At 35.4% G+C, this 27,702-nt stretch overlaps 1 protein-coding gene across 1 annotated transcript in view; it reads left to right on the plus strand.

Annotated features, from left to right (window-relative positions):
• The window catches only part of LOC145242155 (uncharacterized), a 50,777-nt gene extending 24,335 nt beyond the window's left edge, over window positions 1-26,442 (plus strand). Inside the window, exons 5-10 of the mRNA XM_080105132.1 lie at window positions 5,229-5,442; window positions 8,120-8,330; window positions 11,618-11,691; window positions 18,678-18,732; window positions 21,223-21,298; window positions 23,777-26,442. Coding sequence (XP_079961258.1) covers window positions 5,229-5,442; window positions 8,120-8,330; window positions 11,618-11,691; window positions 18,678-18,732; window positions 21,223-21,298; window positions 23,777-25,699 — 2,553 coding nt within the window. The 3' untranslated portion in view covers window positions 25,700-26,442. The remainder of the gene's footprint in view (window positions 1-5,228; window positions 5,443-8,119; window positions 8,331-11,617; window positions 11,692-18,677; window positions 18,733-21,222; window positions 21,299-23,776) is intronic.
• Window positions 26,443-27,702: the final 1,260 nt, after the last annotated feature.

Here is a 27,702-nt window from a genome sequence, read left to right on the forward strand (position 1 = left end):
ATCAATTTCTTACTTCTTTCACTTTGAGCCCATTTTTTTGCTCATGAGTGTATTCTTTTCTTCATGGGAAGCTTAATATCTTTATTTTTTTTTTTTTTATTACAGCTACTTAAAAAACAAAAAAAACGAAAATTGGTCAAATGAAACCAGCTCATAAAATGTTCTTTCTAATGCTTTACAGATATTCATTACATAACACATACTACAGCATGATACATTTATTCCATTGCATGCGTATAAATGAATACACTTAATTTTCAAAGTGTTCCATACAAATATTATTTCATTAAATTATACCAGGGATGTGACTTTTCTGTGGAAATCACTTCCAACAAGGCATGAAGCCACTTAATGTAAGGAGCTAAAAATGAAATAAAATACTACTTCAAGATAAAAAAATAGCCATTGATTAGTCTTAGATAGATCCCAACATAAAAACAGCAGTTTTTTCCTCTTTGTCAGAAACATTGCTTATAGAATATGAGAACTTAAGGACAAAATAAGTGAGAGTTACACAGCTGCCAAAAGTAAATGCAACCTCTACTTTCTCCATACTATTTTGCTTTTTAGCAGAATTTTACTTAAAAATTTTTAATTTTATTTTTTAAATTAAAAAAATGTTGATTTTTGCATAAATTACTAAATGTGAGTTATCTGTAACTTGATGTGTCTGTGTCGTGGGGAGGTCTCTTGGAAGAAATCTTTCTGTCCTTGTATGGAGCTACCAGCTTTCCGGGTGTAAATGATTGGCACATTCATTTTAAATGATGGGATTTAGTCTTTGCTTGGGTTTTACATGTCATTAATTTTCTCCAAAGAACTGGGAACTGTCATGTTGAAATTGAATGCTTGTCTAAAAGTAGCGAACAACAAAGTTTTATATATAAAACCTATTTATTCGTTTCCAAAGGAACATATACAACTCCAGATTCGGCTGATCTGGGCTTTGTATGACTGACTGTTTCGCCAAAGTTGGAATCTTAACTGCTAATTTTCTCTCTCATGTTAAAAAAAAAGATAGAGGGAGATACAGAGAGAAAAACATGAATACCTATCAAAAAGAAAGAAACAAAGAAATATTAGATCAACAAATCCTGATGTCAGCTAAGTTGATTTGACCATTGTCCCATCCGCTGCACCCTACAATCTTGATATATTTGACACTGCTGATGATATTATAAATAATTTGGTCCTCTGACATGGAGTGTCATTACAACGCCACTAAGACAATAACATCATTTTGATTTTGTGTGTCTCCCCACAAGAACCATAAAAGTTAGGTACAGGACTCTCCTTCTCCCAAATGTGGGGGTGGGGGGATTCCAGCTTCCACAAAAAGGTGCTTATTATTGTGCCACAAAAGAAATTATACTTTTATTTTTTTTTTATTTTTTATACCTGATGTCCCTTTTTACTTACCTTTCGACAAAAGCCAAGTTAGATACATGCATGATTTTTAATGTTAGGATCATCTACTTCCCTCAAAATATAAAAATTGTATCATTTTAGAAGGACCTCCCCTTCACTGACTGAGGATGGAAATGAAGTTTAGCACCAAAGCAGATACTACACTCTGCCTTTAGCTAAAAAACAAAGATATTTTATCCCTAATGCCAATGGAAAGAATCATGATTTTGCGACTCTTCATTATTTGATTAATCTTCTAATATTTGCCATTATTTGTATTAAGGACAAAACTTTTGTTTGTTCTCTATAATCATGTTGACATACTGATTCTCATGAGATTGCCAAATTTAAACTATTTTGTACCTGGTCAGTACCAGTTGGGTCGTTGGCAACCATCCATCTCAGGAGACACTGGTGTAGTTCTGATATGTATCTGTGCCGCTAGGAATGACTGTGCAGTCCAACTCAGGAGTGGCAGTTCCCGCCTAATGGAACTACATAGCTTGAACACAGGGTGATATGGAAGGATAGCTGTTGCTTGTGTAGCAGCCCCCCCCCCCTCCTCCTCTCCTTTTCATAAAACCAGAGGATCCAAGGGAAAGACGAATTGATACAGCTTGGCTCTAACTGCGCCACAGGATTTGCCGGTGATGACAATATATAAAGTAAGGCTGCATTAGGGATTCCACTACCAGAGTTTCTGTTGAGGTTTAGTCCCTTAGCCTTTCCCCTGATGGGATAATCCCACAAGGCAACAGAGGTTTTGAATCGGTTGTCTTCTCCTAGTTGAACTACCATCCAAAGTTAACAAGGCCCATCCACCCGAAATGACTGGTTTTAAGGCGCCAGTGAACTGCCTTTCCTTCTTCTCCCAGTTAGTAGAAACAGTTTCACTTGGCTTAGTAGCTAAATCACAGAAGAAGGCCAGGAGTTGGACTTGGTTGTCAAAGGCTATTTTAGAAACACACCATGAGGGCATTTTTGGGGGAAAGGGAGCTTATCCCCACTACCACTCTTGGTTGTGAAAACTTTTGAAACCAGATGGGTAATTGTTTGGGGATAGCAGGTGCTGTGTGTGGGAAGGAATTAACACCTTTCTGCTAGAATTGGAAAACCTAACATTGTCATCTCGCCTGATCAAGATGAATGTGATTGGAGATGATTTGTGAATTTAATATTTACGAGAATTTGGAGGAAGCTGAACAGAGTAAATACTGTTTCCTTTTGTTCGGTACTAATACATCTTGAAATGCCATTATTTTGTGTTTCAAATATCTCAAATTAGCAATACACACGGCTGTTAAAACGCTTTGGATAATCACAGATTTCAAGGGGTTTCTGCTAAAATAGTCATATTTTAAAAACCAAAGCACTTTAAGTCGTCAAAATACCACCGTTTTGTTCAGAAATGAATATACTTTCAAATGAATTAATAAATGATAACATACATTATATATTTTTAGAGTTTTAAGCAAATAAAGTGATAAAAATGTGAACATCATAAAACAGCATTTTTGGTAAGTTTTTGTAATGACCCCCCCCCCCCTGATTTCTAAACATTCGTACCGTGTTTCTGTAAAGAATTTTTTAATGAAATTTGGAAATTCGCCAAAAGAGATGTCATTTTTAATAATTTCGAGTGTCCGAAGTGTTAAAAAAAAAATTTCAAAATGGTGAGTATTGAAAAGTTTGAAAAAAAATTTCTTCGGACACTCACTATTAAATAAAACAATCTTTTTACTATGTTTATTCGTTAAAAAGATGATTGGACAGTGTTTTCTCTAGTGGTACATAGCAATTTAAAAACATAATATCCGAAAAAATCGTTATGAATTTGAATCAAGATTTCTGTAGTATTAGTGATAGTAGCTGTATCAGCAGCAGCAGCGATAACATGGCGTAAACAGATGTTTGTTTTTGTTGTTTATTTTTATTCCAAATCTTTTTTTTTTTTTTTTTAATTAAAAATCTGGTTATAAAAAAAATTCTTACATGTTAGAGCTATTTTGTTATACAAATATTTTAAAAAATTGGGTAGTAGTAAATTTTAAAATATTTTAACAAGCGAAAATGTGAAATATTATGTTTTTGGTTCATGTGTACAATTACGAACGGTAACACACTTCTAATTTTTGTCCCTTAAAAAATGTTTTCAGTGAATTATTATCGAATGGAAACTAATCTACCCAATTATTAAAAAAAAAAATTTTTTTTAAATAATCAATATTTAAATATTTGTAGGAGGTGCTCAGTTAAAAAATAACAACGGTAGGAAAGGACATGAAATGTAATTAAAAAACCAAAATAACATTAATCCAAATTTTTAACAATTTGTCAGCTTTAGCAAAAACTTGTTTCTTTTTTTATATTTAAATAGAATTTAAATACTTGATATTTTTCCAAGCATCATGTTTTCTGTTAGAGGGACATCACTTTTTTAAATAACATTTATTTTTGTCTGTTTGTCATAATTCTTGTAAAGTTTCACAATGGGTATCAAAAAACACCTTAAAAAAAAAAAAATGCTTAATTCTATGTCTAATCCTATGTACGAGTGGCAAGCCCCCTCCTAAAATCTTTAGCCTTAACAATAACGCTAAGTACAAGTGGCAGAGCTCCCCACTAAACAAACTTCCCCTGTGAGCTCATATAAACGTAAAAAAAAAAGCATAAAAACGTTTGAAGAAAAGTGCACATGATTAATCTCCCCCCCCCCCCCCCAAATAAATTGGTCAACTGTCCTAAAACGCTAGGATCGTCTTGAAATGGTGAATTATTTTACATTTATGTGAAACCAACCCCCACTCTAAATTCTAAAATTGTTTTTGTTTTGTTTCTAACAAGTCTTCAGGATGTTCACACATAATTTTCCTTAGCCTATCATTAACCCAAAATCAGAGTGGCAACCTCCCTACCTTCTCATAATTGCACAAAGACCCTCTTAAAACCATGCATAATCGCCTTTTAGAAAACAAACAAACAAAAAAAAATATGTCCAGGATTTATCTATCATAGGAAAAAGGGGGTGGGGGTAACTGCCCTAAAGCGCTCGAATGATTCAAAATGGGAAATCATTTTACATTAAATTCTAAAATAATTTTTGTTTATCTTTTATTAAAGTTTTTCAAGTTATTCACATGCAATTTTCTATAAAGGTAGAATCACATATTTTGGAGAGGTGGTCAGATGGGGAGGGGTACTACAATAATACCAAAGAAATATTGCAATATATTCATTTTTAACCAATCCTAGATTTCGATTTCAGTTTTTGGCACATAAAATGCATTACAACTAAACTTTGAGTTCTCTAACTTCTTTTCTTTTAATGAATACGTTGCATTTTTAAGCAATCGCAGCATATTTATGTGAATTTACTGCAGATTATTTGGAAACCATTCATTTCTGGAGATTTTCAGTAGCATATTCAGATTCCTTGCACAAAAATACACTTATATGGCAAATTTCATTGCTTAGTCTTGTGCTTTAACAAAGATACAGCATTTCTACTGAAAAAGTAGTGCAAAAAATGTGACAAAACGCATATGGTCTTAAAGAGGGGAAAATATCCAAACACGCAGGGCATAAAAATAGTCATAACTTCTTTGATTTTAATTGGAATTTAAAAATTTAAAAAGATTCTTTCTTAGCTTATCAAGTTCTTTCGATATATACCAATATTGAAATATTTTAAGCCATTTAAATTTTTTCATGTGTATTACTACTCAAATTTTCATCGTCAGTTTTTACTCAAAATCAACAAAAAAGTATTAAATGTAACAATTGCCAAATGAAACTGATGTCAGTTCTTTGTTGTTTGTCAGGTTACTGGTATGGAGGAGAAATTATTGCCACTACAGACGCTGCTTCTGGAACTCTTGATATCTGAAGAGAAGAATCTTGGCTTAGTTTCTGCCTCACTCTTTGAGCGAGCAGAGACAATGACTGCTTGTTTTGGCAATGTTTTGGAACCAGACAGTGTTAAAGTGCCTTCAAGTGGGCAGAAAAAAAAAGAACGGCGAAGTGGTTCACTTCAGGGTAAGTAGTTTGTCTGGTGAATACTTTCACAGCGTCACCAAAAAGTGTGTGGACATGATATATTAGGATGCATGATCCTTAGATATCCAGTGAGGGTTGAGGACATGTGTTGCATAGAGATAAATTAGATGAGAATAATACGATGGACGTGCAAGAACTGTATGAACATGTATGTGTTTTTTGACTGCGTTGGCCGTGCTCGTCCCAAGTTGTTGTTCGGGTTAGTTAGTGTTGCAACAAACAAAAAATCACAATTCCAGTTTAAAAACAATTAACAAAGATTTATTTTTATGTCAAGGTTAAAATGGTTCTCGTTTTCCTTGGTTGAATAACAGACTTGCAAAAGAGATTTCTGTTTGACCAAAGCAAAATGTAAGTCCCGTCAACACAATTCTTTAGCTAAGAGCCCCAAGGACCCATCTTGACTGGAGAAGCACATTGGCTTAACTGACTTACAAGCCCTTAGAAAACTCAATTGCCTCCTTGAACATCCAACTCCAACTACCTCATCCCGGGAGGGCTGGCTCTGTCTGTCTCCTCATCCCATCACCTGGAATCTTTTCACCTCTGACCAAATTTTGATTTTAATCAGTAGTCACCATTGTTTATTTAAAAAAATATAAGCTTGCAAAGCAAAATAATTTATAAATAATTGAAGATGTTGGAAACTTAAAATATAAAGCATTTACATGGATGATCGAGTTTGACAATGAACGGCCCAAATGAGGATCATGTAACAAAAAGTGAAACTGCCAATTTATTTGCAGTCCTGGATATGACCTAAAACTATATCCGATGATAAGGCCCCACCTTGCGGGTCTTGGGGAGTGTGGAGCCACCCTTTAATTGCCATTGCTCCCAGGTCCACTCTGACCCAGAGTGGTAGTACCTGTTAGGGTCCCAACTATGGGTTAAATAAAATCCAACTTAAAAAAACAAATATACTCCATTAAAAAATCGTTCCTCAAAATAAATAGATTCGGCATTAAATAACCTGAAAAGGGTTGATATGCCGTAAAACAACCAATCAATTTATTTGCATGAAAATGGACTCACTCACCACTTTAAAAAAAAATGTCAATCACCTTATTACATGTTAGTCAGCATCAGATACGTGACCATATGGGAAAACCAAATTCAGTATGCAGGAGGATGGTAACACCTCCTTACAAAAAAACTAACATTGTGGACTGACAGCCGCAAACAGAAGTTATCTTTTGTATAACATCTATTGTTTACATATTGTCAACAGCATGATGTTAACAAGTGTTCAAAGATTGCTTATTTTATGTTAACCCATCAATGGCCGAATTAAGGAAAATTTTTAATTGTAAATGTAGATATTTTTGTGTGTCTCATTAATGGGATGCTGGCGGGTAATAGGTTTAGAGTCTGAATCTGGTAATTTGGGTGACCAACTCCATTACACAGTTCCGTATTGGTGTCCATTGGGAGTTCTTATATATAGACAATACTGTTGTGTTGCTTTGGGAAGGTTCAAGGACCTCCTGCTAAACCTTAGATTGAAACATTACTTTTAGGACTTTGGACAAGATCTGTTTCGCTTGTGTTTGCTCCATCTTGTATAGCAGTCATACACGAGTTCCAAACGCTTCTTTACATGCAACAGCTTCAACGTGATAATCTTGCCATGATCAGGTGGATCAGCAACAAACAAGAAAGAATCACTTTAGCAGTTTTCTGTCAGAAGTTTGGTGTTGAGATTTTGGATGCCTTGCATGTTTAGCACCTCTGGTGGCTTGGCCATGTACAGTGTGCTACGTCCTGCATCAACTCAATAACATGCTTGAATATCCCAGGTACAAGAGTGTGTTGAAGACCAAAGGAAAACCTAAATTGACTGCTTACAATGTGGCTAGCATTAACCTTATAAATTGAACCACATTGAAATCAGTCTTGAGATGTTGGTCACCTTTGAGTCTTGGGTACCCACAACACTTAAGTGCAAAAACTGAATGATGATTATTTACTTGTTAAATTGTCAGTATTTTATCTATAGATTAAATAGACTTTTCCCGGAGAAAACAAAAAAACATGACTGTGATTGCCCTACATGAATAATAAAAGAAAACTCCATGAATATATTATAGCGACCCCTTATTACTGTTTTCAGTTCCACTCTGATCTGGAGTTATAGTATCTGTCAGAATCCTTTCTTTGGATTAAATAGATGTTGCCTCAAGAATAATCTGAAAGTTTGATTGGTATCATCCTAAATGAATTTTAATTCCATGAATAAATATTGAAAAAATTATTAAAGTAACTCGATTCATCATTAAATAGCTTTAAATGTGTTGATAAGCTGAAAAAAAAAAGCACAGCAAAAAATCAATTCTGTACAACATTTCAAACTTCATTAAAGTAATAAAACTTTTCAATAAAATTTAACCCAATAATTTGATTTGGCATTAAAATGACCCATTGTGGGTTGATATACTAATTCTCTGGACATGCTCTTCCTTCTCTATAGATTTTAAGATGTCAGGTAAGAAAAAAAATGATTAATATCTTAAATGCAAATAAACCTGCCTGTAATACTTTTTTTTAGTGCAAATCACTTGTTTTTTTGTTTTTTTTCTTGGTTATCTATTTAAAAACTGAAAACAAGAAAGAAATGCATGTTATAATCCTATGATTATTCATTTTCGTTCTGAAGGTTTTGTTAGCACAATTGCTCACAGCTTCACCCGTTGGCATCGCAGTGGTAATAGTCGGTCCAGCTTGAGCCATAGTTCTCCAGATCTTAGCAAACTTCCAGAAACCTCTACTGACTCCAACGATAAACATGCCCAGCAGACTCCAGTTATACTTGGGAAAAGAAAGGCTCCAAGAGAAATGGCTAGCGTAGGATTGTCTGCGTCAAAACGGTACGTTTTCAAAATTTCTTTTTCTTTATACTGATTTTTCTTTGCTATCTGGAAAATTATTGTAACACAGATTCCAAAAACAAAACTTATTAATTATTAGAAATAGATCAATTTGGAAACAATGATTTAAAAAAAGAACGACGGAATTAAAACAGCATTTTCAAACTCAGGAATCTGAATGGGATTTTAAACTGCACCCCCTTTTTTTTTTCTTTTTTTTTTAAATACACAAGGGTAACTTCTCTCGTTCTGTAATTCATGTGATCAAGGAACAACGATTTGCAGTATTCCTTAAATTCTCTTCCCATGAACGGAATTCCATCGTTGCTAACTAAAGTTTTCAAGGGTGCAAAATAAATTAAAATTTCATTAAGTGTGTTTATTGTATTTGTTGCAGTCTGATGTCTGCACTTGATTCCTGGCCACTTAGTGAAACTGTCCACAATGATCAAGTAATATGATTCATTTATGGGCCGTGCATTGCCGATATATAATCGAGTCCATAGGAGATCTGTCTTTGGCCATGGTTGAATCTTAACCAGTGGTGCTTTCAGAAATTGACTGGACAGGTTTTTATTTATCCTTCTTTCTCTCAATTCTTCGACATTTATACAGAAAACACAAGCATCAATAGCAACATTTCAAAGAGTATTAACTTTAAAACTAACCTATCTCTGGCCAAATCTTTATTTTTTTTTTCTCTCAAACCCATCCTTATCACTTGTTTTCCTTAACCTTTCCTTGTGAACTAATCTTGCTACCTTGATTATTCTACATCTACTAACCCAAGAATTTTCATTTATTTTTTCAATGTGACCAAACTAACAGTCTCCTCTTCTACACAGTTTACATACATCTGCAAACCTATTTATCAAGTTTTATCAAACCTTAATTTAATATATATATATATATATATATATATATATATATATATATATATATATATATATATATATATGGCACAATCATGTTGACACACCGGTTCTCACCAAAGTTAAGCAACGTTGAGCCTGGCCAGTACCAGAGGGGTGACCATTTGGGAAGGCTAGGCGCTGTATGTACCTTCTGGGAAGGTTGGGCATGGGGCCAGCACCCTCACCTCGTAAAAAGAACTCGGTCGCTACAAAAGCATCTACAAAAAGTTGTAGATGGCCTATGCCCCTCCAGGAGGCTCAAAGACTATGCATGGATGGAGATATTCGAGGGGCGTGCAATAAGTAATGCCCCTGACCCACTTCCCATAGCAGTAGAGCAACGAAACTTGGCACAGTTATTAGTCTTTCTCTACATAGGAACCACCCAGAGTTATGCATTTCTCCCATCGTTTGATGCAGCTCTGGAGACCGTTTTTGTAGAACATCCCAGGTTGGTCCTCCAACCACGACGTGACTTCAAAAATCAACATCTGGGAAACACTTTCCTTTCAAAAACAAGTTCATGGCTGGGGAGAAGTGAAAGTCAGAGGGTGCAAGGTCAGGAGGGTAGGGAGGACTTCATAACCACATGCCCGTGCTTCTGATCTGGCGACATGCGAGTTGTGGACTGGAGCGTTGTCCTGCAGGAGGAGAGTACGTGCTGTTCTTGCCCCACCTCTTGATTTTGATAGCTTCTCTTAATTTCCTCAAAAATGAAGCATAATAGGCTCCTGTAATTGTGGTACCTTTTGTCAGGAAATTTATCATCAGTATTTCGTCCTGGTCCCAGAAGACTGTGAGCATGACCTTGCCAGTGGAGGGCTGCACCCTTGCCTTCTTTGGAGGTGGTGAGTCCAAGTGCTTCCACTGCATTGACTGGGCTTTGGTCTCTGGATCATAGTGATGGACCCAGGTTTCATCCTGTGTAATCAGTCTTTTGAAAAACTTTGACTCATCTTCTTGGCCCATCTCCAAATTCATTCTTGAGCACTCGACGTGTTCTCGCTTCTGGAATGGTGTGAGCAACCTGGAAACCCATCTGGAAGACACGTTATGCATATGCAAATGGTCATGAATGATAGTTTCCACAGACCCTGTACTAATCTTGACATCTTGGGCTATTTGACGAATAGTAATGCGCCGATCTTCCAAAATAGCAGCCTTAACTTGACAGACAGATGCCTCATCAATAGCAGAAGGGGTGGGGGACCAGGTCTGTGAGCTGTTTCCACAGACTTCCGGCCATGTTTGAATTCACGATGCCAGCGTTTTACAAGGTCATATGATAGGGCATTATCACCATAAGTTTCTTTCATTTCATCAAGTCTCCTGTGGTGTGCGTCCTTTCAAATACAAAAACCGGATTACTGCTCGACAATTCAACAGGCTCCATTTCAACCTGACTCAGTTCAAACACCTGTAAAACAGAAACCACAATTAGTTCAGAGCTGTAATTTACCACATAACCCGTAGAGATATAAATCATTGCACATGCAAAATTTTAGCTAGATCAGACAACTGGAAGTGGGTCAGGGGCATTACTTATTGCACACCTCTCATATATTTTCAATTTGTCTTTACATAAGCAGTAATTTGTTGCTACACAGTCATGAGCATATTTTGGTCTTCTAGTATTTAGTAACTAGAGACCTCTTCAGGAAACAATGTTTATTTTCAAAAGTGAAATTCTTAATGAAAAATGAAATTCAACTTTCAGCAAAAGAATTTTTTTTTTTACAGGTCATGAGGGTGAAGTTTAGCTGTACAGAGAACAGGGTTGATTGGGTGCCGATTTGTTAGTTTATTTATTTTCCTATTTGTTTATTTACTTATTTACCCGTGTATTTATTCATTCATTTTCATGTTGGTGTTAGGGAATGGAGTTTGTAGGGGGAGGGGTTATAACTTGCTCTCCTTCCGTATTGAGCACTTCTGTATTAACCTCCTTATATTTCACTGGTTACACTACCTTTGAAAAATAGCAACCTCAAATTATATATATATATATATATATTAGTATAGAATAAATAAGTAATAAGATTGTACATCTAGAAACAAAATAGGTTTAAGTTCCTAAAATTGTCTGCAATGACTCATGGTGTGATTGATAAAGTACTTGATAAAATTCTGTGAAAGTTACACTTTACTAGAGTTTGAAGGCTTTATTAAAATACAATTGCAAATTTCTTAGGACTTCTATCCAGTCATGGCTGACAGAATGAGAGCGCATCTTACCTACCCATGGATTTAATCAAGGGTTACATACCAAGATGCACCTGAAGAAGGGTGGAGGTTACATTGATTAATATGTAGAAATAACATTTATTTATTTTTCTTGTCAAGACGTTAAAAATTTTGTATTTTCTATTTTAGGAAAGCCATTATTGTTCAGCAACCTTTGCTGCCGGATACTCCATCTTCAAAGAAGTTGACCTCCAAAAATAAAGGTTTGTTAAGAAAGTTAAATTCATTCTGTTTAAAATTGCCTGTATATACAAAACTAGCATGGATACCTGGCGTTGCCCGGGTCAACATGAAGTTTCGCTTCGACACATCTGCTATACTAAGGATATTTTCATTATTATATGTCAACTCCATCATTAGACCCACAACAATTTCAAAAATAAAAGAACGGATGAAAACACAAAAATGTAATTGACCCCAAAAAAGAAGTATGTAACAACCTCCCCATCCGATATTTCAGCAGAATACAAAAAGAAGCTATTCTCCGGATATTGAGCATCTTTTATTGCCCGTGTGTCTCTCTTCCAAAAAATTGTCCAGTTGACCACCTCAGAGTTAATGTGTTTTTTTTTTTAATTTTCACATATTATGCATCCAGGGCATTGCTTTTCAGATGGCACCAGTTTCAACCCAGTCAGATGTGGCTGACAAAAGATTTTAGCAGACATATAAGCACACACACACTAACACGACTCTCCTTTATATAAGAGACTAGCGAGGGGTACCCGGCGTTGCCCGGATGTTTGGAGGTGTGTGGGTTGGTTAAAAAAAAAAAAAGTAAGTATGAGGATCGAACCCAAACCGTTGAGGCAAAGTTGTAAATTAAAGTGTGAAAAAAAAAAAAAAACGTGCGATGTTAACCATTGGCCCACCGCGAGATGCTAACGGAAACACGTTTGAATTTATTTAATTAGTTGGATTTAGCAGGTGCCCGTTTTAAATGAGGTCAAGTTTGACTGCGGGATAGTATTCATTTACTGCTGAATGCTTTTTTTTTTTTTCCCCCCAAGATGTTATAGGAAAAAGACTAACCCACATGAGGCGAGTGACAAATATTGAATATTTATCTTCCCGAAATCGAGCAAATTAAATAGACAGGCGAGTTTCGTGAGATATTACGATTTATATTACGAGATATTACGATTTATATATGATATAAAAAGTTTTAAAAAGTTGTGAACCGACCGACCGCTTCTCTGAAAGAAGCCTTTTGTAGAAACACAGAAAAAGCGAACACACATACATACATACATTTTCGCTTTTATATTTATAGACAAGCCTGGGTGCCCAGCGTTGCCTGGGTGCTTGGAGGTGTGTGTTTAGCAAAAAAAAAAAAAAGTGGTAGTAGGCAGGCACGCTTGAACCCATACCGTGAAGGAGGAAAAGAATGGGAAAAGAAAAGTGGACTCTTTGCCAGTGCGTCCATCACCAAACCAGAAGTGGCGAAGGTTTATCAATCGAAAAGAGGAGATGACTTTCGAAAATATCGGCAAAAAAGCGACCCCCCCCCTCCTTGTAGAAAAGTGCATAGTTGACGGTGAAGGAATTAATGTTTTTAGCCAATTTTTCCATATTTATCATCGGAAGGGTCGCTTCAAAACAATATCGATCTGGTGAAAATCCGTCATCTCTGTCAAAACTTTTAGGCAGACATACATACATACATTTAAACAGACAGGTGAGATTTATATTATAGATTAATTTTCCTATTGAATCTGTTTCACTAACATGTTAATATTTTTCAAGCAGAACACTTTGATATCACTCAAATTTTTTTTACTTCAAATTATTATATTTCTTTGGAAATTTGTTTGGTCAAGATGGATCTTCAAGAATATAATTTTTATATTGTCAATCTATATATATATATATATAAAAGCGAAAATATGTGTTTGTGTGTGTCCACAAAAGGCTTTTTTCACTGGGATTTATGGTCGGCTCACTCCTTAAAACGTTTTATATAATGTCTAAATCATAATATCTACGACTTAAGAACGGGGGTCGTGTGTGTATTTAATTTGCCCGACTTTTATGCGCTATTTTCAAGATATTTTTTCGATCACCACGTCTTCGAAAAGCGAATGATGGGGCAGAAGAAACTAGGTCAAACATCACGTGATTTAACTTTCTCGCACCTGTTAATTTCACTTTATAAACGTTAACTTAAGACACCTATCACTTCTTCTCCCCTTGTGGCCGAGATGGTTAGGTGACTAGCTTTTTTTCCCCTTTCGTTTCCATCTTCACGTCAACGCATCGGGGTTCAAGCCTACCTTCCTACTAAAACTTTTTTTTTTCTTTTACACCCCCAAACACCTGGACAACATTTTTTTTTTTTAAACCGGGTTGTTTTGATCTACCCTCCCCCCCCTCAAAAACATTAATTCCTTCACCCTCAACTGGGCAGTTTTCTACAAGGAGGGGTCAGTTTTTCCGCCAACATTTTTGCAAGTCATTGTCTTCTTTTCGATTGACTAGCGTTAATTTTGATGACCGGTTTTGCCATGGACGCATTGGCAAAAATGTCACTTTTTTTTTTTTTTCACCTACTTTTGCTCCTTTGGGTTACAGGTTCGAGCTGCCTGCCTACTACCACTTTCTTTTTTTTTTCTTTTTTTTTTTAGCACCTCTCTCCACCCGGGCTGTCTACTGTTTTGATTCTACTACTACCACTTTTTTTTTTTTTTTTTTTTTTTTTTTTTAAGGCTTCCTTACTCGACACACCCGGTCAATGCCGGGTACCCCTACTAGTCTAATATATATAAGGCAAAATGTGTGTTTGTGTGTCTCACAAAAACTTTCGACACACACAATGGATCCTCACGAGATCAGTATCGTTTTCAAGCTTGATCCTTCGGATGACAAATATCGAAAAATTGACCAAAAATATTCACTACGTCACCTGCATCTGGGCAGTTTTGTACAAAGAGAGGTTGCTTTTTTCAGCAACATTTTAGCAAGTCATCATCACTGTTGGATTGACTATGCTTAATTTCAATGCTCTTGATTTCCAGTTGTGTGATGGAAACATCAGTTAAAACATTACGTTTTTTTTCTTTTTTTTTTCTCCTTCGTGTTACGAGTTCAAGCCTGCCTGCCTACTACCATTTATTTTATTTTTTTTTTAACACCTCTTCACCTTCATCTAAACTGCCTACTGTTATTTTGACCCCCCCCCTACACTACAACTCCCCCTCCCCGGGTTCCTTACTAGAGAAATTGAGAGCAATGTGCTGGTAAAGCGGAAGTGGTTTGGCGTTCAGATATTTCCCTACATTGCTCAACCCCCTCGTGTTTGCTTCTTATAACATTCAAACTCTTTGGCCTAACATTCACAGGTAACATAAATTGGAACAAATATAGAGAAGACCTTGCCAAGGCTGCTGCAAAGAAGGTAGGCTCCCTCTACCAAGTTAGAAAAATACTAGCGCATGACAGTATCCTATATTTCTACAACGCCACAATTCACCCATGCATGGAATATCGTTATCACATATGGGTTGGTGCATCAACTGCTAGTCTCTCTATTGGACAGAGTTCAGAAAAATGTCTCCAATCTAATAGATCCCACACTATCAAACAAGATCTAACCGTTATCCCATTTTCACATCCCTGTGCCTGTTTTACTAGTATTTTACTGCCAAGCGCTAGTTTCTATCGCATCGCCACAGAGTTGCATCCTTGTAATTTTTTTTGCAAGTACTTCATGAAACATGCTCTGACAAACTTATTGTGCTTGTACTGCTTAATAAAAATACCCCTAACCCTCCAAAATAGTAGCAAAATCAGACACTTTCTTTGTAGAGCTCCCTAGATGCCAGAGATTTTCTATTCAGTTTTTTCCTTGGACTGCTTGCCTTTTGAATTCCGTTCCTACTTCATTTCTCCAACCGTACTAATATGGAGAAATGAAAACACAATATGAACAAACATCTTGCTGCTTACATCCACTCCCAGGTTACTATCAGAGTAGCCACTTATGCTCAGTGGCAATATGCCTTGTTTTTTTGTTTTTATTTGAGGGAGGGGGGGCAAAACTAAAACTAAAAAAACAACAACAGGATCTGTTGAAATTCCATGATGCTTTCTCCATCAATTTGTATTGCTAAAAATATTGGTTTTGAAGTAAGAAAAAATTTGAAGGTCAATAGTATTAAGAAGAAGTGACTCCTCCTTTGTATAAATGTTATTGTTAGCTAAATATTCTTCAAATAAAACAAATATGCCTGTTCTTTATTTAATTGTTTTTTTTTAAACAAACATTCTGCCTTTCCATAAATTGTCAGCTGAATAGCCTTCAAATAAATAAAATGAATACTCCTTTTTTAAATCTATTTATTTAAAATTGTACTGTTTTACTCGATGGGATGATGTAATTTGATTTTGGAACAATTCATTTTGAAATGACTAAAATCGAAATTGATTATTATCAGATCAATCACCATCTACAATGATTGGACTTGTGTGTGTGTATATATATATATATATATATATATATATATATATATATATGGTGGAACAATAAAATTGTCACCATTTGATGAAAACCTGTTTTCTTTTTTTTTGTTGCAGACCATCTACTAGTTGGCCATTTGTGTAATAACTCCCAAGAGCGATAGGAGCCTTCTATCATGTCTGAAAGTGACACAATGTTCAACGAGCGAGATCGGAGGTGCACTGCTTTACAACTCCTGCTCTCTACCGATCCAAGTTATTACATTGCCAGCACCCTCAAAATGCATCGCTGGATTGCCGTGAATAACAGGAACGTGCCCAGGGTGATGAAAACAAACTTTCTGGCCACGATTATCGTCTTTTGTGTGGTTTCAAGTGACGGCCACATCACGCCACCTAACATCTTCAAAGTCGGCTTGAAAGTCAATACCAAAGTGTACCTGGATATGCTGAAGAGTGTGGTAATCCCCTGGTGTAATCAGGTGGTCGCTGGCAGAGTAGCAGGATGATGCTGGCCCACAAGTCCAAAGAGACCCAGGCTTGGCTTCAGAATGAGTACTACAACTTTGTACCTTTCTCACTGACCTCACTCCTCCTCCTCCGACCCGAACCTGCTGGACTACTTCATTTAGTCATACATCAAGAACATCACCAACATGACCTCCCACAACACCAAAACCAGCCTGATCATCACCATCCACCGAGTATTCGCGAAATTCCTGCCAGTGCGAAAAGGCATGCTCCCAATTCCAGATCGATATCAAGGCGGTGATTGAGGTTGAAGGCGGCTACATTGAATAAATGTCAGCTTTACTACATAATCAAGCCACCTGAATTGATTTTTTCGATAAAAGTTTTAAAATAAAGTTGTAGTATTGTTTTGTTTAGGGCGACACTTTTATCGTTCCACCCTGTATATATATATATATATATATATAAATATATATATATATATATCTTGAGCTTCATAAATAAAAGGTGAAATATAATTGAATAAACATATTTACCGTACACTGGACAAAACAGGGGAGGGTAGAGCAGTAGCCCTCAATATATTTAAGGCTTTTGACAGGGTATGGCACAGTGGTCTTCTAATGAAAATTAGATCATATGGAAGAATACATAATGTAATTAAATCCTTCTTATGTAAGAGAAAAATCCAGGTTGTCCTAGACGGCCGTACATCTAAACAATATGATATAGAAAGAACTTGTCCTGCCTTGATAGAGTTCAAAATAGACTTCGTAGCCTCGTAGGAGATGTCCTTTTCTCCTCCTTGCAACCTCTATCTCACAGAAGAGATGTTGCGAGTTTGTCTCTGATGTATCGTTATTTTCATGGAAAGTGTTCAACTGAGCTTCAATCTATGGTCCCCCCTCGCCAAACTTTCACAAGAAACACTCGTCTAGCTGTAAACACTATCAATAATTTCCCCCACTCTTTATCTGTGCCTAAACCTAAACGTAGATTCCATGAACAAAGCTTCTTTCTTAGAACTGCACGCCTGTGGAATTGTCTTCCGTTTTCCTGCTTTCCGGCTGACTACAATATGGTTTTGTTCAAGTCTAAAGTAAATAAGTTCTTGATGAGCCGTTCCATATAAGTTATTAAATTTACCAAATTTTCATTACTAATGATTACTATATTGACCAACTTCTACTGTACACTCTTTAACCCTTATCCTTGAGTGGCCTCTGGGCCTTGATAATGTGGTGATGCCTTTATAAAAAAAAAAAAAAAAAAAAATGCGGCAGTACCTCAGGGGTCTATCCTTGGACCTTTATTATTCCTGATATTCTTAAATGACCTCCCTGATAAAATTGTTTCTGAGATGGGCATATTTTGCTGATGACACCACTCTCTATAACAGGCACGAGGAGAAAACAAATGAACACATATCTAAAGAAATAGCAGAATCACTAGAGGTTGACCTCCAATCTGTAGTGGAATGGGGACAAAAATGGATGGTCACATTCAATGCTGCCAAGACCAAGCTTGTTTCCTTCAATAATTACAAGAAACCTGCTCTACCACCAATAGCAAGAACACATTACCCAAAAGTACTTCCTTTAAACTCCTGGGCCTAACATTTACAGGGAACATGAACTGGAATATATACATTGAAAGCATTGTCAAGGCTGCTGCAAAGACAGGGTTCAAAAGAGATCACCAACCTGATAGATCCTGAACTGTCATCTAGGCTTCAGCCTTTGTCCCATTGATGAAATGTTGCATCCCTCTGCCTTTTCTACAAGTACTTTAATGGTGAATGCTCTGACAAACTACAAGCACTTGTACCCCCTAGACGTGAATGCCCCCAACAAACCTGACAAGCAGGTAAATCCCACCCCTTCACAGTAGAGATCCCTAGGTGTAAGAAAGCCTTCTAATCTAATAGTTTCTTCCCCAGAATGGCTAAACTTTGGAACTTCCTTCTGGGATTCTACTTTCCCAGCTGTACTGACATACAGAAGTTCAAGTGTAATGTGAACAGACATCTTGCTACTCATCTCCCTTCATAGTATCCCTGCAACTTATATCCCCCATAATAACCCCTACTTCAAAGTGGCACTGTGCCTTGTTTGGGATGAAAATTGAATAAAAAAAAAAATTAAAAGAAAAAAAAAAACAATTTCCCCATAAACATGCAGGAAAGTTGATATAAACATGAAATGCATATTATTGTATAAGTATTTAATTCAGAAAATGATTCTTGTTTTCTCTTTCGTTACAGATGTGTCTAATCATCATAATTTTAGGCCAAACATGGTCTCGTATACACCTAACAGGTAAATGACTAATCCCCCCCTTTTCAGGACGATTTTATAATTGTCCTGAAAAGAGACATTTCTTTTTTAATTTTGTTTTCTCTTTATTTTTGTTGAGTATGAGGCATCCTATCAGAGGTCAGAAAATCACCCACTATTTCAGAGACACCAAGAAATAATTTAGATTTCTGTCTCTTTATATGAAATTGTCTTGATCTTTCTTGCACTTGGTTCACCAGATATATTCGACAAGTATTTTAAGTCCTTTTTCATGAGCACAGTGACTCCTCGGATTACTAAAATAATTTAAATGATTTGAGCATCTCTACAATTATATGAATTTAACTTTGTGTGTATGTGAGTTCATTTCTTATAGACTCCGAAACGGCTGAACAGATTTTCTTTTAAAATTTACAGAACTTTAGTGTATAACTTTGGCAGTGATTTTTTTTTTTCCATGGTGCTTTCTACATCAATCTGTATAAGTTAAGTTTTGTCTTAGAATACCCCTGATAATTATCAATAATCAAAATCGTTACTTTAATTTATCTACCATCGGTAAAGCCATTGTTTCTATATCATCAGTTAGCAACAATAATAGAACAACAGGCTGTGAAAATTCTACTGTGGGTAAATTAAGAGCGTGTTTTTTTTTTGTTTGTTTTTTTTTTGCATGACGTGGTCTGTAGATTCAAATTCTGCATGTAAATTTCTTAATGTTTCTTTTTCCATTAACTGCAAAGAATTTTATAAGACTTGAAAATTTACATGTTTTTTTCTTTTTGTTTTTGTTTATTTTGCATGACATGGTTTATAGGTTCAAACCCTGCACATAAATTTCTTAATATTTTTGTTTTCGTTAACTGGAAAGAAGTTTATATAAAATAATTTTGTAAAAGAAACAGTAGGTTCTCTAGAGTACAATGTCGAATAACATATTTTGGACTAAGTTACTGCAGGGAGGCATGTGAAGCTTCCTTCTGGGCGATTTCACAGATTTCAATGACGACAAAAAAATATAGGCGTGTGAAATACTTGATCATCATTCAATCCCGGGCAACGTCGGGTCTCCCTGCTAGTATCTTATACACTCACATCGACAATATAATGAGCATAAAGGAAATGGTAGGCGGATAACATTTTCATTGCATGTCAACTGCAGGAAAAGTACATGATATCCAGGAAAGGTCTCTACTTTGCATTTGTTGATTTTAAGAAAGTATTTCCTCGCTTGCCGAGGAAAATGCTCGGATGGTCGATGAAAAGACTTGATCTAGACAAATTGGCTGCTCAAATTTCTTTCAATTTTGAACTGAAAATGAGGAATTTTAGGTACATGGTGTTAAAATACACCTTTTAAATAAAATTGAAATAATAAATTAAATAACCCTCCTTGATTCGCTCTTTTCACCTTATCAATTAATCAACTGAGAACCACATCACTCTACATAAAAACATAAGGTATCAATGGATATATGCCTGAGAATGAAAACAAGCAAAAGAATATTCTGTTGTCATAGCCCTAATTATGACTATATTTTATTATTTTTATTTTATTTTTTTTGTATTAAGGTGTAGGGGAGCTACTTATATTTTTGGCTATATTTTATTATTTTTTTTTAATTTTTTTTTTGGTTTCTTCATATTTACTATTTTCTCACTGCATCCTCTCTCCGTATCTCTTCTTTTAAAATTCAAAATTTTAATTTTTAAGTGAGATATGCCCTCATCACCTCCTTAGCAGTGGACGTAAACATTCGGTTACGTTTCCATAGTCTTGTCTTTGGTAAATTTTACGTAAGAATACACTTTAAGATTTTATGTAGCTAATCTTGACTTTTGTACCTCGATTGCACTGACAATTTGTAAACATCTGGCAATCTCCATATTTGGCTGACATTTTGAGATGAAAACAGTTTTATATGTTTCCTCTTGAGTACAAGGAAAATCTGGTATAAGGCCTCTAAATGTGGGGAACTGAGGCTCCTCAAAAATGGCTCTACATCATTGTGCCACATGCACACATATATTGAGTTTTATATATTTAGAAGATTAAAATAAAAATGTTTTATTGATAAAACTTTTTAAGCAAAATGTATAAATGCAATAAACAAACATGAAAAATAGCATTTAAGTAAAAATATGTTTAGAGATGGTGATCACACAAATTTAAAAAGGTATAAAATGTATTGGATAGAAGTATTTTTTTAAATATTCGATTTTTTGCGTAAGAAATACAACTAAAAATAAAAATATTATAAAGGAAAAGAGAAAACATGTCTTTTTTGGTTCTTTCTCATTCTGGGGTGCCTCAAATAAATTTGAAAACATCTTTTGTCCTCAAAACTGTTGAAAAATATTTTAAAAGCCTTCTAAGACCAAGTGTGATTGTCTATAATTTCTACTGGATAGGAATTGATTCAGAATTGAATTTTTAAAGAGTTTGTCTTTTCAGAAAACTTCGCTTTTGGATTATTTAAAAAAAAAAAAACATGTTTTCTTGTTTCACAGAATTAAAACATCTCCAACAAGGAAAGTAAAAAGGAAACCTTTTTTCCAAGTTCTTTGTGCTTCTAAAAACTCCAAGGTAAGTTTTATATTTTCCCCATAATAATAGTCAATGAAAAACTACATTATAAACGGAAATTCTGTACTCAATCATGTGGTGAAGAGAATTAGCAACTTGTTTTTTTTTTATTTTTCTGAAGGAGTTTCAGCATTACTCTTATACAATATATTTTGTGCTAAAATTCTATGTAAAAATGTATATTGCTGCATGTTTAGTCGAGTGCATAATTGTAATGGGCCTGCAATGAGAGAAATATTTAGTTAGGTGAAGAAAGACCGTCCAAGAATGAGCTGACGTCTTTCAAATAGTAATGTTCACTTTGATTCAATGTCACATGCTGTGATTATGACCCGTTTGAGATTTTCTGAAAGTAGTGTTTATATAAGATGGTAGACATCATTTTTAGTCAATTTTTTAAGTTGATAATATCAAATGGTCTTGTGGCATGAATCAAGAGATATATATCTATACATATTCGCGGTCAAGTTGGTTTTTGTGGTTCTCAGAGACAGATGAGTCTTTAGGGCTTGAGCTGATGTTTATGTTCAGTTGGACTTTTGTTTTTATTTAGTCAGCCTTACAACTTTTTATATACTCTCTAAATTATAATATCTCCGATTTACAAAAGGAGGTCATCTCTATCTTTTATTTGAGCGACTTTTATTTCATAGAATACCCGGTATTCTGCCTTCTCGCGTGTTTGTTCGGGTTTTTAGTATAACAAAGCGAAACTACCGAAAGCGAAGGCAGTTTTCCGGCTTCGTGCCAGGGACGTCCAGAAAACAATTAGCTTGGATCACTGTGTGGAAAACCCCTCATATTAGACAATTACTATTTATTTGGACACTTGGGAGGTGGGAACGACCTCGTGGTGAAGAAAATAAATATCACGAAAGACTGGCCCCAGGCACTTTCATTTCTTCGCCAATTATCAGTGAGTCAACAGCTTTTGATTGACATCGCTAAATTTAAATGCTTTTCACTTCCGTTGTCATCGTAGCGCAGCGGCAAGATCTCAGTGTCATAGGTTCAAACCTGCCCGCCTACTAACAGTATTTTTTTTGTTGTTCTTTTACACCTCTAAACACTCCGGGCAATGCCGGGCACCCCCAGTGGTATATATATATCATTCAAACACAGTAGTGTTTGAATATATGATTAAGTGGCAGTTTTAGTCATTTAGAACTGCTTTAAAGCTTCACTGTTCACTCAATTTTCAACTAAATTTCAAACAATTATTACAGTTTATAGATCGCCTTCTCAGCTATATTGTGAAAAAAAAATTTTTCAATTTTCGTTCGGTAAAACAAAAGTTATGATGAATTTACTAGTGTTCAAAATCATAAAAAATGTAAGGAGATGAGCAACGTTTTTTGTGACTGGTTTCCATAGCAACCACGTCACTTCAGTGACTACTGTTGCTACCAATTCACCGCTCTTGTGAAACGAGAAGTAACAAGTGAAACAGACAGAATGAAAGGGAGATAATTGAGGGGATTTTATTGAAAGCAGACGACTGCCGTACATTGTTATTACATATGTATATGTTATGTTTATGGGGGCAAAAAACTAAGGCTGAAATTAAACAAAGAACAAATGAATTTACTGGAAGCCTGGAAAAATTATGGATTACAATAGAAAAATGCGAGCATGAAAAGTAATATGGTTAAGCTTAAACATGGAAAAGTAAAGGACTAGTTGTTAAAACTGGAAAAGAAAAGAACAAGATATTCTAGTAAAAATATAATAAATTTATAACTTAAAATATTGCACCATTAAGAATTTTTTAAAATTCAATTTATAACATTATATAATCATCTTAATGCTGCAATATTTTAAGTTATAAATTTATATTTTTTACTAGATTATTTTGTCCTTTTCTTTTCCAGTTTTAACAACTAGTCCTTTACTTTTCCATGTTTGAGCTTAACCATATTACTTTTCAGAATCAGAATCGTACTTGGTATCGTAATCGTTAATCAACATTTTCCTGTAATCGGAATCGTAAAAAATTTTGGAATCGTCCCAACACTAGTCCCAACTATGGGTTAAATAGAAGCTGACTTAAAAAAAAACAAATATATTCTATTAAAAAGTTTTTCTTCAAAATCACTGGATTTGGCATTAAATAACCTGAAAAGCGTTGATATGCCATAGAACAAAACCAACCTAGTAGAATTTGGTTGGAAAATCTTGCCCCATCCTACATATTCTCCTAGCTCTCAAATTTTACAAGCGAGACATAATCTTGTTGACGGCAGAACTTATAGAGCAAAGGTTGTTATTGTTATGAATAAAAATTTCTAAAAAAAAAAAAAAAAAGAAAAGTTTTTCATTTTCAAGATGAAATTCTAAATCAGTAAAACTTCTGCAGCAACTTAATATTACCAAAGAAATTTCTAAAGCTCAGTTTGTAAGTAGAAATTTTCCTTTGTTTTTTTTTTTTTTGATAATCAAATCAATCTCATTTTTATTATTTTTAATTCTCTGTTGCAGAAAATGGAAGAAATTAAACCCCTCGAGACAATGTCTAAAGAATCGGATTTTCAAGAAATTGGTCGTTGTAGAGAGTCTGTCAACTATGGAAAAGGAAGCCGGCGACGTAAACGAAGTGCCAGCCCCTTTCGTAGATTCATGAAGAAAAAGAAATCTGAGAACATTGCTCCGTCGTCTTCTCCCTTGTGTCCTGTCAGGGAAATGGGTAAACATCGGCCGAGGCGTTCCAGCACAAGTAGTTGCTACAGTCCCCGTCCTACCGCTCCTGCTACTATGGTGCCTGTTTCAACTGATTATGTCAATTCTTGGATTAACGCGAATCACACGCCAGTGAAATCTGTAGCCAGAAATCTTCAAAACGATGAGATTTTTAGTTTCCCTGCAAAACCAAAACAAGCCGCTGTCATAAGCAATAGAACAAACACTTTGATAACGGACAATGGTGACGAGAACACCACTGATTCCGATGACGGATTTTCTACTATTTCAGGTGGTACAGTTATTTTTGTCGGTGATGCCGCAAAAAAATCTGATACTCCTCTTGTTTCTTCTACTTCAAGTGACAAAAAAATGATTACTGGCTCAAATAAATACAACTTGAAATCGTGTAACTATGATACAAATCAGCGGTTACACGCCCGCTCCCAGTCTGTCGAGACGAGACGCACATCTCTGAATAGACTTCAACACGATCATAGAAGCAGCATGACTAATAACAAATCCAAAAAACGCTCATATAGTGCTACAGATACAAAGACTGTACATCGACCGACTGCTGTTGCGAACTTAAAGGTGACAGGAGAGACAAAGAAAATCCTCAGAAGAGCCCAAGTCTCTGATGAGCGCTTGATCCAACCTGGAAGTATGATGTACTGTCCGTCCCCAGTTATTGTTGACCAGAAACCCTTTCAAAGAAAATCATCTGTGAATGCATCTCTCCGACAGACTAGCAAACCTAAAGGGTCAGAAGGTCATAGATCCTCTTCCTTTGTGTGTGAGCCAATAACTCCGAAGCAGAAATGCTTTTCTCCGGCAATATCGAAGGCTGATGTTCTGTTGAGACATTTCGACAGAACAGAAAATGCGGCTGAAAATTGTCTAAAAACAAATGGGCAAATATCTCCTCAGTGGACGCGGTGCCTAGAGACTAATGGTCAGCCTTCTCTTCGTACTGATGCCAGTGAAGATGCTTGCATTTCGGCACCAACGCCAACCAAATGTCTGCGTTTGCGCAGGGTTTCGAGTCCACTTTCTATACACAGAACAGAAGAGAAAATTGAAGTGATTGGTGCCGTTGAGACCCCAGGAAACCGACGCCAGACTGAATACAAGCAAATGATAAAGGCCTGCTTGAATTCACCCAACTTATACAAGGGGGGTTTACTGGAGAAGAACATCAGCGAAACCTGTCTCCGTCGCTCTCCGATTCATAAAAGGAGACACCGGTCTTTAGATGGAGCATGCCGATCTAATGTTGCTGAAATCCGTCAGAAATTTCTTCGGAAAGAATTTGAGAAACGAGAACAAAAATGTGATAGGACCAACCCCAACAGCAACAAAAAGCTAGCACAACCGTTCGTGAAAGCTGCAACCATTTCCTTGGAAAAGGAGAATTCGGTTTTTCTCAGCCCGGCTCCAATCTTAAAGTACAGAAAAGAACAATTGCCAATGATTCAGATAAATGTGGAGAAAAAAAGTCCGAGTCCACGCCAAGTTCTCCAAGATTGTAACAAAGAAAACCAACTCTCATTACCCCGTGAAATAATTAAAACCCCCATCCGTGATGTAAAAAATGTGCATATTAAGCCAGCTTTGGTCACAACTCCGATTCGGCTGAGGCATCAAATTGTAACTCCAAAGGGAAACACGCCAGTTAAAGCCATTGCAAGAAACACAAGTCTCTTTGATCCAGCATCTAAATGATGCACCACCTATACAGATCGCCTGGTGCAACATCTGAACAGATAACCTGATCCGACATTTATAATGGATCTTTCAAAACAAAACCTGCTTATTTGGACAGCACAGCAGAAAACTGTCAGTCTTCTTTGTACATCATGCAAAGTTAAGATTTGAATACTTTTAGAATCTTTACAAAGGTTGACCAACGAATACAAACTTTTCTCAAGAAGAGAAGCTGAACTTCACAATCGAAAAAACAAAGTTTGGTTCTTATTTCCATGCTTCGGACTGTTGTCTTTATCTGGCATGTTGTCATGTTCACAACGTTGCAACTGTTGTACGCACCGGCCTTCTAAACAGGTGTTCAGTACGTGGAGAGTCGAAACATTGTAAATATAATAATCAAAATGTGGACACCAGTCTCGATCATGTAAATAATAATTACATTTTTCATAAATATGGTTATATTGAAGTGGTTGGCTTTCGAAAATGGCTGCCAAATCTTCTCGATTAGTTTTGTCTGATTTTACAAGTAACAAGGCAAATTAATCCACCCTATTTATTGATGTCTGATTTTTTATTTCTCTTTTTTATTATTTTGCAATTTGTTTTTTTACTGTTGTGGATTACTTCATACAAATTTCTGTCGTATAAAAGACAATTTCTTCAGCAGTATCCTATATTGGATATGCCATTATTATAAAGTTTAATTTCTAATAAATACTGTCTGCTGTCTGATTTCATTTGTTTCTTACAAAATAAAATATGCCTTCCCTCAATCCTACCACTAACCCTAAATCTAGGCGGCAATGATTCCCCCCCCCCCCAGACCCTTCCTTCATATTACCAGAGAAAGATAGTAAATTCCCAATTGTCGTTGATGGTAAGATTAAGGGAGGTTTATATCTTTAGATGCTTGAAGATGCTAATCATTAATCAGAATTAGGGATATTTGCAAAATAAAAAAGATTATTTGCAAAATAAAAAAAGATTTGCAAAATAAAAAAAAATTATTTGCAAAATAAAAAAAAAAATGATTTGCAAAATAAAAAAAAAATGATTTGCAAAATAAAAAAAAAATGATTTGCAAAATAATCCACAAAACTCAGAAAACAAATAGGTTGGATTAATTTACTGTCTTTAGTTGTAATAAAATTTGGCAGCCATTTTTGAAAAGTAGCTGCTTTAAAATATAACCATAAATATTGCAAAGAATATATTAATATATATATATTTTTTTTTTAATGATACAAAATTTTTCCAAAATCTTGCATATTTTTATAGCATCTAATGAGATAACATTCCGTTTTACTCATGTATTAATCGGATTATTCGGACCATTATTCTCATTCGTGATGTTCTCATAATGTTTCAGTTGATGTAACCTCCAAACATTTTCAGGTGCCTCTTGTCGAACTTGCATTTCAAATGGAAGCTTTTGTTTAGTCAAAACGGCTAGCTTGCTCTCGTTCCATCAAACAGGACCAGATAGAAGTTTTAACTAATTCGTAATTAATCTTAGCCTTGCCCATACTGAGGATTGAGCCTTTAATCTCCAATAGACTGTTACTTAAAACTGGTTATAATGGGTCTTTGCAAATAATTCAAATATTAATTTTAGGAGGCTTAAACTTATTCTTGTTTTAGATGTGTTGTCTTATTTATTACTATATATTAATGTTTTGACAATTAATTGGAATCAGAAAAATCAGAACTTTTGTGGTATTGGTATTAAAATCAGAAAAATTTTAACCTAATTTCCAATTCCAAAAACGATTCTTTTCATTATTTTGCATTTTTTTGTTTAAAACTTAATTTTTCTTTGTTGATAAAACGATAGATATTTATTGATTTTTAAACTAGAAGTAAAACTAAAATCTGCATGGATTTTTACATTTGCGGAAATAGATGCACATATGTGGATTTTTATGGTAATCCCCCCCCCCCCAAAAAAAAACTCCTATAGCTAAATATTTAGAGGTTTTAAAGAATTAGTAATTATATCAAAATCAAAAAACTCATCC

Source organism: Euprymna scolopes, chromosome 21 (assembly GCF_053919585.1).
Source record: "Euprymna scolopes isolate OS-2025 chromosome 21, ASM5391958v1, whole genome shotgun sequence".
NCBI classification, from domain to species: domain Eukaryota; kingdom Metazoa; phylum Mollusca; class Cephalopoda; order Sepiida; family Sepiolidae; genus Euprymna; species Euprymna scolopes.